Raw genomic sequence first — 13,493 nt, forward strand, 5'->3', positions numbered from 1 at the left:
GATCTAGATCAACATGATATAGTGTGACAGTGCAAATATCTGTCACTTCCTTAAGTGGAATGTTGATAAATAGGCTAGTAATGTCAAATGAGCACATGGGACACAGCACAGCTACTTATATACAAGCCCAGTATGGTCTTCACAAATATGAAGGAATCCTTCACTGTACATATGGAAAACTTGCTCGAGAATGGTTCTAACAATTCGCCTAACCATTTGGCCAATCCATGTGTGCAAAAAGAGACATCACTTGTGTATGTCTTGGGCAGCCCGTAGATATGTGGAAGCAGTGAGCTGAGAGAACGAGCCCGTCATGTATATCACTCGGCAACTCATCGCTCTTACACAAGTCCAGCAAGCATTTTTTAGCTCACCTTCGAGCAGTTCAGTCATGTTGAGCAGCAGATTCAATGGATATGAATTTGGACCTGGACTTATATCTTGGGTTCAATGGCAAATTGCATTCAGCAGTAATTTCTATGGAGTTTAGATATTCTATCAAGTTATACCTCCAACAGTCATTCTGGCAATAGTTGCCAATGTTACAGTTACAATGCAATGCAATAATAACCACAGACCAAAACAGTGAAACAGCATGTTATATTAAAAGAATTATGTTACAGTACAGAGACCACTAGAGACAGACTAATTGAGGTTACATTTCCAGTGTTTAAGGTCTTTGCTTTAATTAAAACAAAGATAACTATTTTCTTGTACACTTATGAATATCCAGTGCAGTCCTGCAGCATTTTACACTTCTGTCCTACTGTCACCTTTTGTAACAACTGTAGTCACATGTGACTAGTTCCTTTTAAATATCCAGTAAACATACAGGAATGGAAATGCATATTTGTCCATCCATTAGTTATAAAACATAACTACAGATTTTAAGAAACTTTTAAATATAACAATTTTTCTAATGAAGAAAAGGGGATTAAAAAGCTAACATGTTGACCACAGGGCACTTTCAGTAGTACATAATGCATGTGTACAAAGAAACTCATTCCTTAATTAGCCATTTTTTTCTTTTTGCTTGCTTCTGTTATAACAGCAATTTGGTAGCTCTATAAATCTTAGCATTATGGTTGAAAACTGGATAGTAAGGGTGAAAAGCTGTATGCCTCGGAACCACCCCATTAACAGGCACATATCATTTATCTTTTTTCTAAACAGTAGTATAAAGACTATAGGCAGATAAGAATTAATATAATAAATGTTTGCAATTATTCTAAGAGATTTAACTACAACATTAAAAACCATAATTATCAATGTCATGGACAACTTCCTGGAAGTCAGTTGATCCACCATAAAGGCCAAGGAGCCCAACACCCAAATCGGATTCTCACATCTTCTGCATCTAATTGAGAAGCATAGCTGGTTTCCTTTTGGGGTGGGTGGAGGTGGGCAGCGGGGCTGAGAGGGGGGTTGGGGGGGATGGGAAGAGGGGAGGCCTTGACGAGTTTAACATGGAAGAGAGGAAATGAGGAAGGAGAAAAGAAAAAGATAGCCAACACTTAGCAATCATTTAAGTGTACAACAATTTTAATTTCTCTTATAAACCTACTCAATCACCTTCCAGTGCTAGATTTGTGTTACCTTATAGAACTAAGGCCATTATTTACGGTCATTAGGACCACAGGTTTGTCTAATTGTGTGCATAAAAATATAGCAGTCACAGGACTATCACTCACAACATAAATGCACTTCACAGAATAGTTCTTAGTATCATTGCAATGAATACCTCAGGGCGGACAGCACATCCAATGTATAGGTTATAAAATGGCCAACATTCTAGAGTGATGCTCAGCACTGCATCTCACATCTTAACTATTAGTCCGCTTTTCACATAGCCTGTGTGTTTTCGTATTTCCCTTTCAAAATAAACAGCACTATTATAATGTCAAAGTTTGATAATCTTGCAAAAAAAAAGTAATGCTTTGAAGGGCACAAACATCATCACTACCACTGCACATTAACAAGTTAGGTTGTCATTCAATAATGCCCTTATCATTTTTCCATTGGCACGCTGCAGGCTGCAGAGTTTAAACATTTAACTGCTGGCCTCAAGCCAAGTAGTTATTAGTCTAGGATCTAAACTTATGTATCATACAATTATGGAAAACTGTTGGTCACTGCAGTGTCCGTGACTCCATAACTATCTACAGTGGTGGCTATTCTTTTTAATGCTTTGTTCAGACAGCATAACAAAACTAAAACAATGCTCAGCCATGGATTTAGATCCAGTGGTAGACCACAGTATACATCAAGCACTAGTCTTAGCAAAGGCATAGTGCCTGGAATGGATTACAGGATTGACTTCCTCCTTGTGTCAAACAAGTTGGATACAATCTAATGTTAAGAATACAGGGTTATAGAAAGTTTAATCTGTTCACTGCCATGAGAAAAGAGCTCTCCAATGTCATAACCAGCAGAGTTGATTTCCCCACTGGTCTTAGGGTGAATACAAGTCCCACCGTAACTGACTTTTCTTCACTGGAACAAAGAGTTTTATTTTGATAGCCAATCACAAGTTCATTTCTGTGTAAGTTGGCATTTGCAACATCTGGACATTTAAAAACCTGACCTCCTGATTCACTGCCTTCAACCCTAATTAAGGGGTAAAAATAGGAAATCCATTGATGATCTATTGGCAAGTTTTTCCTTCTGTACGAAAAAATATTGATTGCTACCCAGTCTAGTTGTAACTATGATTATATTGTTTACACGAAGTGTTACCTCAAAGTTATGAGCAGTTAGGGCGGAATTTTGCCAGAGCCACTTCAGTGTCAAACACCAGCTGTTGGGACAGAGAGAGTAAAATCGGGCTGAGAGGATTGCATGTAAATAATGGTGCCATTCGGACTTTTCTTCCTTTTAACATAATGGAATAAGAATTGGCCAAGCGCTTCCTTTGCGGACTCCCTCTTCTTCTAGTCCAATTTGCCTGTTTGCACTGTCATGAGCTAATAAAGATGAAAATCTGTGCTGTGCTGTAGAATCCAACAAGAATGTCTATATTAGCAGAGGGGAAACACATCCTGCATTGTTTTATCTTTCTACCCCTTTCCAAAGGCATTTGGAACTTTGTATTTAATTGAACAGAATAATTAAATATTAACATTTAATGAAACTTTTCCAAAAACGGAACTATATAAATATGCACATTGGCCAAAATACACAATGGCTCACATTTGAAAATTCTTCAGCTAAACATGACTGGGTGATCACTAAAAAGTGGATTCTTCTCTTTGCTTCCACTCTCATGATCCTTTTCATGATCAACAGCAAGTTCCTATATGCACACGATATCTTCCACATGAACAAGAAGTTTCAGCTTTCCAAGTACGATGATGTTGAACAAGGAATAGGAAGTGATCAAAACACCCCTAAAAAGCTTTAGTAGAAGTCTTTCGTGAAGCATAGAGGTAGAATAGCAAAGAATTTTAAGGAGGGTTTTCCAGAATTCAAGGATTTAATGGTTGAAAATTGTCATTGGTGGTAGAGCAGAGAGAAGGGAGGTGTACAATTCTAGAATCCTTACAGTGCAGGAGGCTATTCAGCCTACTAAGCCTGCACCAACAACAATCCCACCCATGCCCTATCCCCATAACCCCAGGTATTTATCTGCTATTCTCCTTGACACTAAGGAACAATTTAGCATGGCAAATGGCTAACGCACATCTTTGGCCTGTGGGAGGAAACTGGAGCACCCGGAGGAAACCCATGCAGACACGGGAAGAATGTGCAAACACCACAGAGGCAGTGACCTGAGGCTGGAATTGAACCTGGGTTCCTGGCGCCGTGAGGCAGCAGTACTAACCATTGTGCCACAGAATCTGAACAAAAATTGTGGAAGCCTGGAGGTGGAACTGACACAACCCTTCCATAGACAGAATGGAGCCATTGAATGATTTAAAACCTTCACATATTTGATAAGACCAATGTGTTGGGATGGGTAGATGTGCAAGATTTTGGATATAAACCATTGAATTCTGCACAATTTGGAATTTGCATGGAGTGGCACTAGGAGAAATCAGGCCTTGGAATGATCTCTCACAGATGCTGTCAGACCCGCTAAGATTTTCCAGCATTTTCTATTTTTGTTTCAGATTCCAGCAAACACAGTATTTTGCTTTTATCTTGAAATGAACAAATGTTTCAATGAAAGGAGGGGTCAGGTAGGCACAGAGATAGGTGATAATCTGGAGATGGGTTAGACATGAGGTCAGGTCAAGCAGGATACTAGGATTATACATCATCATTTTCAATTGGATTGAACTGAAGGAGGTACATGCAGTACCATAAAGGCTTGGGTCTGATCCTTGTGATGTTGAATTGAGAAAATCTCTGGCCCAACCAAGTAGATTTTGAGTCTAAAATGTCTGTATATTTGCTCAAATTCATAGAATTACAATACTGAGCATAGAGTTTATATGAATAGCAGCATATACACTTGAACATGCATTTTATTTTTCAAATTCTCCATTGCTGAAGAATGTTGTACCTAAAAATGTAAGGTGAATTCAAGACTTAAGTCCAATTTAGGGAAGTCTTGATATGGAGAATTAAAGTACATTCTGCAAAAGAGTTGAAAACGTGGGGTAGAATTTTCCAAAAAAACGGCAAGGCCAGCTCCACAGAGATTGGGAAAGGACGTCCGATCTGCAAAAAATAATCGGCTTCCTTCCACATCCCTCCAGTAAGTTTTGGGGCGACCCATCCTCCAGAAGTATTAGAGGCTGTCAATCTCCCCCACATAAGTTGCAATTTTTGGATTTTTCAGCAACTACAGGAATGGAGAGAAAGCAACTACAGGAAAGGCTGCTCCCTGGGTCTCTCATTCTTATCTGGAGGTCTGTTGCTGGTTCTGACAGACTGAAGTGAGGTGAACTCTCCCGAGGACAAGGAGAAGTGGACAACCTTTCTGCTTCCTCTCCTTGCAGGAAAAGAGACACGCAATCTTGGGGAGAGGCAGAGATTCAGAGTTGGAGACAGGGTGGAAGTGGCCATTATTCAGCGACAGGTACATTATCAACCACTGGTAAAGTGTGCTTTCCTGCACCATGGGGAAAGAGATCTTATTCCAGAAGGCTGAAGATTAACAATCTGCAGTGAGAGTCTGAGCCTCCTGAGGTACTGGTGCCCAGACACGGTGGGAGAGCTGATCCAATGCTGAGGGTCTCTCACCTCCTTTCAGCTGAAACCTGGTTTCCATCAACTCTGTTCTGTGGATGGGTATACAACATACAAGAATGTAGTTGGTGGTCCAGCTGCCACTGGTGTCATTGGTGGTGGTGCTGCATCTTGTCAGACATGCAAGGTCCAGCTGTATAACATGGTCCCACACTCTGGTGAAGGTACTCAGCAAGAAAGCATGACTCTGAGTGAGTGAAGTGCTGGACAGGTGAAGTAGCTTCCAAGTAGTTATCACCTGCTTAGCAATTAAAGCATTCTCTGAGAAGAAGTGCTCTGAGCAGCAGCCTTTCACCCGGCCATGACTGAAGCTCTTCAGTTTCACTGATCAAAACTTTCCCAGCTAGTCACTTTCACTTAAGAAGCTCAACTTCTTGTATGTTCACCTCAGTGACTCTGACAAGTTAGTGATAGTTTGGAAAACAGGCTCCCTGGCTGGAAAATCCAAAACTAAAGGTTAAAACAGTATCCATTAACCTTTCAAATTACCTACACAACAGATTGAAAGTTTCTTGTCTTCATTTCTACTCGGGTGAGAACTGGAAAGGAGTCTGACTGGTATCCCCAAGCCAATATCACTTTTAGGAGGTTTAACTCCCAATGCACACAAAGCTGCCTCACCTTCCTTGGGAAAACAGAGACTGATGAAGAACTCCATGGGTCAATGCTCTGCAGTGATCCTTTCTTTGGACAATCATAGTTCTCATATTGGCTCTCCACAAAATATTTATATTTTATCTTCGATCAAATCAGCTTGCTGATCCAGGCAAAGATTTAAGGAACAATAACTTCCTTATATGTACAGTCTTTAACAGAATCATTCCCAGAACACTTGATAGTGAAGTATGTGTGATGATCAAAACTTTAATCAAGAAGTGGGTTTGAAGGAGGGCCTTTAAAAAGATGGGGGAGCTGGATAGAAGAAGAGGTTTAGGAAGGATTTCCAGAATTTAGACCCTAAATGGTTGACAAAGTGGCCTCTATAGTCAGGTAAACAGAGCAAAGCATGTACAAAACATAGAGGCAGAAGGATACAAAAATCTTCTTGCAGGAGTGATGAGGCGGTTAAATAGATAGGAAAGATCACAGCAGGAAGGGATTTAAAAATGAAGAGAATTTTAAATTAGAGGAAATAGGGGACCAAAGTGTATATTATATTGTACATTGTTCAGAATAGTATACGAGCAACAGAGAGAGAAAGCAGGGCTTGGAGGAAACACTGTTGATCCTACAGTCCACAAACAGTGCCAGAAAGGCATTTACTTCTGCTATATAGGAGTCCTTGCCTCCTTTTCACTGCTGGGTTTTCTCGAGGTCCAGGAAACTCAGTTGGCCAGGGTTAAACCTGGAAGAAAGACAAACGAGACACATTGCTGTCATCAAAACTGGAAGTGAATGCATTTGAGGCAGACGGGATCCAGGTTTGAGAATTTTAATATATTTACATCTCACCTGACCAAAATTCACTCACTTTGGAGATTAAAATTCCTCTCAATAAAACAGATTTTTATCTCATACACGAGATGGGGTCAAGCAAGTTTGAACTGGAGCCTGATTTATATCCTGCCTGACTGAACAGATAAAATGGGAATCTGATGCAAACCCATCCTGCTCCCTTCTGACAGGTTATGATAAAATCACCATTATTATTTTTTGATTGTTTGCTTGTAATAAGAAACAATCATCAAAACAATGGATCTAAAATTATAGAATGACTTGAAGACCAGGTGCAGTCTGGAATACAGAATATTAAAAAAAAGAAAACTTTAAATTATGTTTTCATTTCCCTGGATGTAGCAAAACACTCCACAATCAGAAAATTACTTTTGAAATATGTGCCGAAATCTTGCTGCCGTTCAGACTAGTGAGATTTTACGGGCTCGTCAACGATGCACCCCCGCCACAGGTTTCACGGCAGCGAAGCGTGCATTCAATGGGAAATCTCATTGGCAACAGTGAGACCATAAAATCCAATGAGCAGTGCATCACCTCAAAGCGGAGAGCAACGAAAATTCCACTGATAGTTACTATTTTGCATGCAAACACAACAGCTAATTTGTATAGTCCCATAGTTAAATGAGAAAATTGATTAGTTCATCTGTTTTCTTCTCTTGGTTGAAGAACAAATACTAATTAAAATGCTTGGAAAACTTTCCTGTTCTTTGAATAGTTCAATGGGATTGTTTATAGCCACTTGACAAGGCAGAGATGGCCTTGGTTTCTGCATGACTGCACTCCAGCAATACAGCATCCACTCATGTCTACTAAGAGGGTACATTTAAACTTTGTATTGTGGATCAGAAATAGCAAGTGGTATATTTCAATAATAGAATACTGTGACAAGGGTTCTCTGTGTAATATCACTATAACTTACCTAGATATTGGGTAAGGAAGGAACATTTGAATTAACAGTGTATGTTACATTCATCACAGAGATAATCACTGAAACTGAACTGAAGTAAATCTGTAATGTAGGTCACAAATATGTATTCCAATTTTGGCAGCACTATGGAGGCCTTGAGACACTGATTTTGCACTGTTGACAGTTTCCTGCACACCCATGCTGTAAGAAAGGTGCACACGGTAGCATGAATCGGAAGGCCTTGAATCAATGATATCACTGAGGGAACACAATCCATAGGCTGATGTGATGCCAAGATCTATAATTTGGACAATGCCTTTCCTTACAACAAATCCACAGATCATTCCACAAACTACAAGCATTCTGCTGAAGGACGTGTTCTAAAGAACCAGGCACCCAAAATGCAGAGAAGGTCATTTTTAAGAACTTTTTCTACTGCAAAGCATCTCGAAGAGTTCATGTGTTCTTAATGGTATTACGATAAATTCTTGAATTAACCACAGTGTGTTTCTGCATTCTCTCAGGATTTGGGGGAGACAGAGTGTCAGAGGAGGGGGTGGAGAGGCAGAGGAGTAGGTGACCTAACCACACAAAGGCTATGAAAGGTATTGGACAGCAATGGAAGTGGCTTTGGGCTTGCAGTATGACAGGAAGTTGGAGCAGAGGCTGTGAAAACAAGGTGGGTGACATGCCCTTTGCCAATTAGAGATTCCTCTGTGCTCCTTAACAGTTGAGCCAGCAAATTTACTGGCTACACTACCTGACTCAGGAGGAAAAATGTGGGTCAATATCATAAACGGTGGTTACAGCAGTATGGGCTACTTGAAAACATGTCAGTGATATTGTCAATGAAAGTGAGGAAATGCTGGAGAGGTCGAATAATTACTTTGCAGGAGTATTTATAGTAGTGGAAGAGGTCAATGTGCTAAAAGCCCCAAGAAAGCTAATATTGAATTGGGGAATGGATTAACCAAAATTGATGGTAGCAAAATAACAGTAATGAAGAAAATAATGCCGTTAAAGAGTGAAAATCCCTTCCATTTCAAGGCATTAAAAGCAGGTGAGAATGTTGTAAACTCCCTGGTCACCTGGTCTCATTCTCTCTCACTGGTTTTCCTCAAGAGTCTAGCAGTTTCTATAGAAATGTGGCATCCTTCTCCTGTCCACCTCCTCCATTCATGCTTCCAAACTGCATTTTTCATCCTAGAACTCCCTTTCTGTCTTGGTTTGCATTTTACCAGGAGTTAAATTGCAACAATCTTCTTCAGTGGAGCTTCTATTTATATGGGACAGCCTGCCTTTAAGAGGAGCATTCTGGCTACACCACATGGTTTGTGAGCAATCCATTTGGACTCCCCAACTTAAAAGCACTGTGAAGACTGCAGTGTGGGATCTACTTGGTCAGGCATTGTTCAACATTCAGAGGAGGCAGGTGTACCAAATTTGCATGTGCCCATCCAGACATGAATGGGCACAGGCAATTTGCGAATGATCAACTCAGGCGCATGAAAATTGAGGTAACTCAATTTCTGGTCCGTAAAACCCACAAATGCAAAAGCACTTACTGCTCAAGTGGTGGTCTCCAAAAGTGTTGACTGCGGGATGAGGGGCCAACTTTTCCAATTTTAGATTAATTGCTGTACCCAGTTCATCTCTGGTCTCCACTCCCCAACTCTCCCTCCTTGATTTTTGGCCATTAGTGTTAGATCAGTACTTGGATGATCATCAAGACCATCAAGATTCACAGATCACAACTGGAACAAGGTTAATGGCTGCAGTCACAGCCTGGAAGAGGATTTCCATATCACTAATTAATAGAGAGACTCCCAGAGGTATAAGATTGAAATGGCTGCCGGAGGTAGTGCATCCATTGTGCTGTGGTAGAATCTGTTTATCATGAGTTAGTAGCAACTAACTAACTTGATGAGGAACTGGAAATCAAACCTAATGTTGCATCTTCAGTAGAGGATTACTTCCTGTTAGATTGATCCCTGGAATCCAGTTATCTCTTTCATTTGGTTTTGTGCTTCCAATTTGCAGGAGTTTGTTGAAAATATCTTGCTACTAAAGTACTGCAGTCAACATTTCTTTCCCATGCAAACATTGACAGATGAAAAAGTTCACAGCATTACAATAGAAGCTGGCATAAGAGAGGTCAGAAAATGTCACCTAAAGTTAGCTGGAAGAATTAGACTGGAAACGTAAACTTTCTTCAATGGAAATAAGGTCCATGTGGGTAGCAAAGAACAATATCAATGTTTAAAATAACAGCGATGGGAAGTCTATTGATGTCTGCTTGATTTTTCTGGATGCAATACTTAAATGAAGTGAAACAGGAATAACCGAAATTCTGATGATAATCTGGGCCAAAGATAAATTTTCAGAGGCTATATAAGAAATGGAATAGTGAGAGGCACATTAGTGAATGAGCCATAAACAATACATGCTCCACAGAGGTAATGATATATCCAAGTGTTATAGTGAGGAGGTACTGTAATTTAGAAGCAGCCGTAAGTCCATTGGAAGCAGTACATTAATCTTAGGTTTCATTCAGCAATGTCTGGACAGTTCATGACAGCCCTTGATTGTAACTCACTTTATTCTTCCATTATTGTGCATGTACATATGACGCACTATATTAGTGTTGGTGCACTGGATGTAAATCCAATTGACATTCAAATCTACGTAAAGGCTGATCATGAACATCAGTCACAAACCCACACACAAAGCCTCCAACTACCACAATAGATAAAGCATCTTCATTAGACTTATTAGACAATCAGTTACAGTTGACTTCCTTCCCCCCTTTATCCTTCACCCAACCTCAACTTGAAATCATGTTAGATTGTTTTGCTAACATAAAAGTCTATTTTTCATAAGTCATTAGCTGACTTCCCATAACAATGCTCATAGGACAGAATGTGGCAAGCAGGGTCAGGGAGGGAGAAACAATGAAGCTGTGAAGTGAAACTGGGACCAATAAGGTCAGAAAGTAAGAAGAGTTTACAGGGACCAGGACTAACTTTCAGGGTGGAAGAGGGCTTAAGTAGATTGAGACAGTCATTCATCAGTTAAGGAGAAGGAAGGCAAGTTAGGGAGCATTTCAAGAGCACTTAAGAAATGATCAGAGAGTGCAAAGAATCTAGGATAGGATTGAGAAGGCAAAACCACGGCCTGGGAAGCAGATGCTGGTTGACAGCATTTTGAGGGTGTATTTTAACTGCCTGAAAGTTAAAGAGTGGGAAGGTAAAGGGCAGTAAGGCATGTGCAGAGACCCAAAGCATATCAATCCCAAAGACTAACTGATGGATCTAAACTATGGATAATGGACAAAAGTGAAACAAACACCCTGAAGGAGAGGATGCTATTGTGTGGGAAATAAAATATGGAATGGATAAGTTGAGTAAATATGTTCAGATTTCATTTTTGCATGTTCCAGTACAAAACTAAAATTTTAGGGATATATGGTGTGGTGAGCAGGCGAGCAAATTTAGCTGCTCTAGAGTTTTTGTTTCAAAAAGAACAGGAATTTGATTGGTCAGTTTTGTAGTAGTTACTTTTCAGGGAATATAAAATTATTTTGTGGAGCTTAATAATTTCTGATTGATTGTTTTTCCAGTTTGTGAAACACCTGCGCCAGTCAGCATGTTTCATATCTGCCCTATTTTTCACAATATCTGGAGTATATTGTGAAATGATATCATTTTTGTTATTTTCAAGCCTGTGGCCTTCTGATAGAACAATATGAATAGATTTTAAACCAGTAAATGATCATTCTAGGACCTATCAAATCTGAAGATTTCTGTTGCCTTAGCTTCACATTATCGGCAGGCTTCACTTTTGGCAATTGTGAAGAATATTATTTTTTAACTTGATAGTCCTATTTAAAATATCTCATCAATTTTGTAATACAGTGGAGAAATAATAAGACACATAATACTAATCAATACTGAAACAAAGTACCACCCTCCATCCCCTTTCCCAAATAGTGTAACTAACCTTTATCACCAAGGCTGGGAGCGCTTCGGTGAAATTAATTATAAAAAGTCTTGAAAAACAAAATAAATAGTTGAAACCTTCTGGTCCTTCATTCAATTAATGGCAAAAGAAGCTTGTCCCATCCATTCAGTAGTTGGATTTAGTGGGTTTTGTACATTAGGTGGTTGTGTCCAGAAATTATGATCAAATACAGCACAGAGCTGAGAAATGATGACAGGGACGTTGAAGTCTTTGTTTTGCAAAGTCAGCCATAAAGATCAAATCTAACAAAAGTGCTATAGTGAAAGGTATCTTTGTGTTCAGGCTCCATTCCTAATAAATAACTTCATAGACTGTAGCCTTCTTGTCCCCAGAGCCAGTGACAATGTATTTATCATCCACTGAGATGTCGCAGCTCAGCACTGAAGAGGACTCCTTGGACTGTAAAGATTTGGAAAAAAAAGCACCAAATCAATGAAAGCGAAAGGAAATAAGTTTTTTCCATCTTATTATGGAGCACTTAGCGCCAATTAGCATTTTGTTACAGATTAGACAAGGACAGATTTCATCAGTATATAGAATTTAGCAAAATCACATTTAACTTAATGTTCCATTGCTGGTAAAACCTCAATTTCAATGGCAGTGCTGTTTGGTCAATGAGGCAACGCTACTGGCCCCACCAAGTAGTTTGTGTTTCTTTCTCTTCCACTATTTCCACTGCCACTGTTTTCCTGGCAGGATGGGCCATATGTTCAACCCATCTGTAAAATGAAGTCAAGAATCCCTACTTACAACAAAATTGTTTGTCGCTGATTCCTAGCTTGCAGTATAGACATAGTGGACTTCATAGAACAATTCACTTTGCCTGTTGTACAAACATTGCTTCCGCAAAATTGTCCAACATAAACTATTGGTTGCAGTTATTTAAAGTACCCCAGTGGAAATTGAAGTTCTGGAATCTAGAATCCAATAGACCTGATGCACAATAAAAACTGCAAGCTAATTGAGCAATTTGGGTATACGGAGTTGGACTGCTTGGAAGCCACAGGAAATGCAAGTGGGAATGCTTGCATGTTCGAAAAGGAACTTATCCAATTTTCTCGTCTGTTAATTTACACTAGCAAAACATTGTGCTGGCTTCCTTAGGGTGTATGATATTCATGAGTCGAAAACGTAAAGTGCTCACATCTTTCCTCATACTTGGGATGATACTTGATATTCTTCACTGCACCCTTTCAAATGCATAAATCTTTTTTGTGGCATGGTGTGGTGGTCAACAACATAGTATGACCAATACACTGTAAAGCTTCATCAGAGCAACTGTTATGTGCTATGAACTAAGCCTCAATGGAAAAGGGATTAAGACTCCCTGAACTCATTTCTTAATCTTTGTAGTTGGCATATGGAGTCAACTTCCATCTCAATAGTCCTGGCTTGTTTTCAATCCAAATTCAAGAAAAGACAGTGTTCTGATGTACCGGGACAACCTCAGCTCAGCTTATAATCGCTAGACAACCCTTCCTTAAATGTCTAAATGCACTTTGATAGGCAGAGTAAAGTAGCATCGTCAGGGAAACAGATTAGCACAAATGAACAAGTGAGGAGGAGAAATCTCTGAAGCTGACTGCTTTCTATAATAATTATAAATGAATTATCCTTACCTGAAATATGCTTGCTCCATAAGGTGTTCTCCAGGCATTCAGCAGATTATCCTTCCCAGTGCTTACAAACCACTTACCTAAAAATTAGTTTTGAACACAACAGTTTACAATTTTAAGAAACTGTTTTTTGGGTTATAATCACTAAACTTTATTTTCTTAAAAGTAAATATTTACACCATTAATTACACCATTTCCTGCAAAAACTTGTATCTCTGGATTCAAATTTGTCAAAACAAACTTTCATTTCCTGATGCATCTACTTCTTTATACATTAAGCTTTGAACCTTCCTCTATCACAT

The 13,493-nt window shown here is 39.4% G+C and overlaps 1 protein-coding gene across 10 annotated transcripts in view; it reads right to left on the reverse strand.

The window, feature by feature from the left end:
• Positions 1–581: 581 nt before the first annotated feature.
• LOC145343060 (transducin-like enhancer protein 4) overlaps positions 582–13,493 on the reverse strand; it is a 180,229-nt gene continuing 167,317 nt past the window's right edge. For 9 of the 10 annotated variants that reach the window (XM_080188867.1, XM_080188866.1, XM_080188865.1 and 6 more), the window contains 2 exons: positions 13,195–13,271; positions 582–11,974 (listed from right to left, as the gene is read on the reverse strand). In XM_080188867.1, coding sequence (XP_080044993.1) covers positions 11,867–11,974; positions 13,195–13,271 — 185 coding nt within the window. In that variant the 3' untranslated portion in view covers positions 582–11,866. The remainder of the gene's footprint in view (positions 11,975–13,194; positions 13,272–13,493) is intronic. The other variant, XR_013886679.1, reaches the window with a different exon arrangement.

Source organism: Carcharhinus amblyrhynchos, chromosome 5 (assembly GCF_965287045.1).
Source record: "Carcharhinus amblyrhynchos chromosome 5, sCarAmb.v2.hapA, whole genome shotgun sequence".
NCBI classification, from domain to species: Eukaryota; Metazoa; Chordata; class Chondrichthyes; order Carcharhiniformes; family Carcharhinidae; genus Carcharhinus; species Carcharhinus amblyrhynchos.